Genomic DNA, 5856 nt, shown 5'->3' with positions numbered 1-5856 from the left:
TTGATCATGGTAAGGTCAAAAAAACCCTACCATTTGAATAGTACGGTGTCAGATAGCAGAATGCAGATAATAGCACAGGGCCGTCTTAACCCGGGGGTGCAAGGGGTGCGAAGCACCCGGGCGCCAAGTTCAAGGGGCGCAAACCGAACTTTTGCTAGGCTCAAACTTGCGCTTCTTGTCCTTAAAAAAACTGCAAATAACAAAATTATACAAGTGCACTTACACCTACGATATGAAAATGAAATACGAAACCCATTTAGATTAGGAGCAAAGTTCCGATTCTGCTGACAAAAGTATAATTATTACGGTTTTGCGGAGCTATGTACGTAAAAGCGCCGCATTACTATGGTCCTTTTCACAGGTATTTTTCAGTGCATCACAAGTGAGAGAAAAAAAAGTAAGTCCGTGATAATACCATTGACATATTAAGCGTAGACTCGGCATACTCACCACAAAAGCGTAACGAGGAAACAGCATGGAAACAATAGATCGGTGGTCTATCTATCTCTTTTAACCAAAGGTTTCCGCGCATGTCACTGACAAAGATGGCTAGACCACTCAATCCTATGTCGACGTTACACCCCGATGCATTGAGTGGCATATCCCTAGCCAAGTCTATCCTTAACATGTCTCTGGTTAATACACATTTATAACATGACATTTTAATTAAATCTGACAGTGACAGTTAACAGAATCGTAATCAGCTAAATATGAAAAGGGTATTGCAGTATAACCCTTTTATTTAATTGTGTTTATTGCATTTATAAAATGGTATTTTCTTTGATTTGTATAGTTTTATAAATTGTACAGATTATAGTCGTATACTTATATAATTCGTAAATCATTTTTTGTTCGATTATAGCGCGTTCGATCTATCAACAGCTAGAATAAATGTTAGAAATTACTGTAATCACGGAAGTACGTTTTTTTCTTTCACTTCTTACTTAAGGCGTTAGAAAGAAATCGAAAAATTGTGACGTACTGAAAAGTGTATATGAGAAAGAGATTAGTCGTTATTTTTTAAAGTTGGCGGTAGAATTTTTTATGATGGCCGAAGTTAGTCTAAGTTTTTTACCGGTTACTGATACTACCGAACAAGGATTAGCAAATTATTTGTTAGAATGTTTGAAATTAATGAATATTGATTTAGATGATTTATGACGCCAAGGGTATGATAATGGAATAAATATCAGAGGAGAAAATATGGGCCTCCAAAAAATTGTTTAGCCTTAGATTAATCCTGGTGCTCCTATGTTCCTTGTGCAGCTCACAGCCTTAATTTAGTGCTAAAATTATGCTATTAAATTCTCACTGAAAATAATAATTTTTTTTTTCAATTGTTTTGTGTTTTTTTTCCTCATCAACATTACGGTTGAATGTCATAATGAATAAGATACCCACTTTTACATTAAAACCGCTTTCAAATACGCGATGTGAGAGTAGAATTTACTCATTAAAAATACATACTTCGTTTTAATATGGGGAAAATTTACGATGATCCTCAATTTTTGACAACAACAACTACGACAATGACACAAGAAACATCGCAAGCTGATTGATGACAAAATTAAAGAACTAAACTAAGTTTATCCTCTGTCGTGAAATGGTTTAATATTATTATCAACAAAACTTTGCGAACGAGAGATATTATTATTTCCGAAGCTGTCAAGATGCTTGATCAAGTCAATAAAGATTTAGCCAATAACCAGAAGAGGATTTAAAGATTTGCTGTCCCTGGGCTATCCAAAATTTGCCGCCCTCCCCTCCGCATTTTTTTCTTTTTTACCAAAATTTGCCGCCTCCTAAATTCGGCCGCCCTAGGCTATAGCCTATTGCTCATATGTAAATCTAGCCCTGTCAGTAACCACACTGAGACTGTGTTTGAGCAGATATTAATTGACTCAGTATCAATTGCTAAAGAACTAGATTGCGAACCTAAATTTTCTGAAACTGTTCGGTCATGTCCCCGAAAAATACATCTCAATATCAATTACGAGGCTGCAGACGAGCCTCTTTTAGACTCAGAACAAAGGTTTAAACTTATTATTATCTATTGGACATTGTCATTGCAAAATTAGGTGAAAGATTTGAAATGTTGAGCAAACATAAATATAATTTTTCTTTCCTGGAAAATGTATTGAGTTGGAGAAACTCCGAAGATAACTTAAAAACAACGGAATGTTTAAATTGAAAAAAAAAACTAGCGCATGAAATGAGAATGAGTTAGAATTTCTTACCAATATTTTTTATAAGTAAAGACATAACCCCACTCGATATTATCAGTTAAATGTATATTCTAATAATTTACTCTGTGTTTTCCCAAGTTTTCTAGGTGTCTAAGGATATATTTAACACTTCCAGTAACAGTAGCTGAAGATAAAAGGTCTTTTTCTAAACTTAAATTGATCAAAACTTATCTCAACAATGGCTCAAGACAGATTAACAAACATTACCTTAAGTATATAAAAGCAAGTAAAAATAGATACAAACGAAGTAAAAACTTTTGCCAAATTAAAAGCTAGAAAAATTGACTTTGATATGTGTTATAAAATTGATCTTGTTTGAATACTGGAACCACGTTTTTTTAATATAGTTTAATATATTTTAATTAGTTTTAATTTTACCGTAACTATAACCTATATAATCTGACCAAAGGGGGCGCAAAGATAAGTATTGCACCCCGGCGCCGTGTGTGCTTAAGACGGCCCTGTAATAGCAGATAGCATTCTGCTATCTGACACCGTACTATTCAAATGGTAGGGTTTTTTTTGACTTTACCATGATCAAATATTCGTTTTATATTTAATGTAACTTTTCGTGTGAAAGTCCTTTGTGCACGTTCTTGATGTTTAACTTCTTTGGATACAAAAATAACCAACAGCAATTGAGCAATTTTTTAAACAGACAGACAAGGTTTTTTTCCAACAAATAAAAAACTGCATAAGAAACAGAAGTATTTTTATATCGTACATGGAACCCATCTCTCTTCATGGTGGTATTTTGAACTTTTTTACCATAGCTCTGAAGAAGGCTTTATAAGCCGAAAGCGCTCAGCTAGGAATTATTTAATTTACACACTTCAAAAATACACTTCTCCCTATTTACCTGAAATTATAAATCGTTTGATTGTGCGGTTCTATCCACACATTATTTTTGATAACAAAAAAAAATGTTCAATATGACAACTATTTCAACTTATTTAAAAAACTTGCTTGTGAATGGGTTTGTCACCGGTAACGTCTTAATAAAGCTAACTATATTCACTACGCTGAATAGGTCACACAAACCCAAGTAATACGTTGAAGTGTTCATTTTATATTTTGTTTCTAGGTACTTGGGGTCAGGCTGTTCCATCCGATCACTATACTTTGAGTACTTAGTTGGTCGTATAACGATCAAACGTATTATCAAAGCTACCTGCAAAGCAATTTGGGAAAAAGTCCAACCACAGTTCATGGCACAACCATCTTGCGAGGAAGATTGGATAAAAATAAGCAGTAGTTTTGAAAAAAATGCAAATTTTCCTCATTGTTGTGGCGCTATAGATGGCAAACATATTCGTTTAAAAAAACCATTGAATACAGGCAGCGAATTTTTCAATTATAAGAAGTTTTTTTCCGTTGTTCTTATGGCAGTTGCGGACTCAGAATTATGCTTTACGCATATTGATGTGGGAGCTTACGGCAGTGAGTGTGACTCGAACGTTTTCAAAAAAACTGAATTAGGTAAAGCTCTATATTCAGGAACCTTGAATTTACCATGTCCCCAGGAATTAATTACAAATGCCCCTCAGATTGACTATCCTTACGTATTTGTTGCTGATGAGGCGTTTGCCTGCAGTACCAATGTACTGAGACCATACCCTGCCAAAAACACAACCGTTGAAAAAAAAATTTTCAACTATAGGCTCAGTAGAGCAAGAAGATATGTGGAATGTGCTTTTGGCCTACTTGCTAACAAATGGAGGATTTTGCATCGCCCCATAGACGTGACTTTTCCCGATGTTATAATTCAAGCTTGTTGTGTTCTTCACAATTTTGTGCGAAAAAGAGATGGGTACAATTTCAGGGATACTCTAACATGTCCCTTAGAAAGTGTTTCTACAACCGGTACAAGAGGAACGGTGGACGGTTTAACAACAAGAGACGCATACGCAATTTATTTTAGTACAGAAGGAGCTGTTCCCTGGCAAAATAAGATGATATGATAATAAAATTTAATGAAAACGTAATTATTTGATTTTATGTGTTATGTAATAATGATAATAAACTATATTTCTCGCAAAAAACATTTTATTATCCAAAAAAAAGGAAAACAGGCACTTATGAAGAAAAAGTTTCTCAAACTTTAAAATGAATGTTTTAAAAACTATTTTGATACTTACAAGTAGATGCGAATAAAAATGTATTAAATTAACATTTCGTTGCCGTTAATGCAAAATGTCATATGTTAAATACTACACTTTTCAGGAGACAAAAAAGAACTGAATTATATTTACTGTGTGAGGAGTGTTTTTTCAAATTAGGGCTTATACATATGTATCGTCTTTTGTTTTTAAGTACATCTTCTAATTTAGAGAAAAACACTACTTACACAGTAAATATATTATTTATTTTTTTGTCTTCTGAAAAGTGCAGTATTTAAATATGACACTTTGCATTCACGACAACGATTTGTTTATTTTACATACTAAGTTTAGGTAATTAAATATTTAAGTATTTTAACAAACAAATGATATTACTTCGAATGGTGCTAACATAAAATTATTAAATGCTTTTCAAATTAAAAAAAAAATCATGGCTCCTGAGTACCTACATATTATTATATTTGTCAATGAAAAACTACATCAAATGATATTCCTAACTGTGGAATTTTTGAATGTACGATAATATTTGGTTTATAGTAGGTACCTGAACTACTTATTATGAAAGAACCTGCTAACTGTTTGCATAACAATAAAAATATTTAGATTAAATATATCAATCAAAATCGCTGTAGGAATCTTGAAAATATCAAGATAAATGACTGTGACTCTTGGTTTTCATGTTTATCTAAGAAAAAATACTAAGTATAAAAAAAGCACTTAATTAAAATTAACTCCAATATATTCTGTTTTTGGTCAAATAAAGAAAAACTGACGCCACTGTACGAAACAAAATGTGTTAGGAATGAATGGCTTGAACTTTCAAAGATCCTATTTTTTTAACAATTGCAACGGTACGTGTTAATCTTACAACAAAAGGAATTTTTAGAAGTGACAATCCCTATATAAAATTTAGGTATAAACTGGTAATAGGTTTTCTACCCTTATATTCAAGGACAAAACTATAATATCTTGAGATTTTAAAACAAAATTAAATATTGGGAATTTTGAGCTATTTGTTGATTTATTTAATGAGTATCTATAGTTACAACTGAAATTTCATTATACATCAAAGTTATATGGGCACACTTTTGTAAAATATGCAAAATTTTACATCTTTGCGTTGTTTTGTATAGAAAATATGCAATTTGCATATTTGCCAAATCTACTTAAATGTAGATAATATACAGGGTGTTTGGTAATGAATGGGCTATAGATTAACCTTAGATTCCTTACATTAAAATATGTAGGTCGATTAGTAAACTTGCTATATGTAGGTCGAATGCTCACAGGGATACAATAAAAGAAAGGTTAGGCTTACTTGTCTATCTTTCTTATTCATACAAGTTATTATGATTTTAACATTCTTATGCTATTAATAATGCATTTTTGACCTTTCTCCCCACTATAAAACTTATAACCGTAAGCATATATAGAAAAAGCCCAAGAAGTTGTTTGAGGACAAATTCGCCGGTCCAGAAGAAGAATGACGC

The 5856-nt window shown here is 32.6% G+C and overlaps 1 protein-coding gene across 1 annotated transcript; it reads left to right on the top strand.

Moving 5' to 3' along the window:
• Positions 1-3628: 3628 nt before the first annotated feature.
• On the top strand, positions 3629-4207 carry LOC126891524 (uncharacterized). The gene has a single exon (XM_050660700.1). The coding sequence runs from the start codon at positions 3629-3631 to the stop codon at positions 4205-4207; it is 579 nt and encodes a 192-aa protein (XP_050516657.1).
• Positions 4208-5856: the final 1649 nt, after the last annotated feature.

This window comes from Diabrotica virgifera, chromosome 9 (genome assembly GCF_917563875.1).
Source record: "Diabrotica virgifera virgifera chromosome 9, PGI_DIABVI_V3a".
Taxonomy (NCBI): domain Eukaryota; kingdom Metazoa; phylum Arthropoda; class Insecta; order Coleoptera; family Chrysomelidae; genus Diabrotica; species Diabrotica virgifera.
The sequence above is the reverse complement of the archived record's forward strand: the minus strand, read 5'-3'. Positions and strand labels throughout refer to the sequence as shown.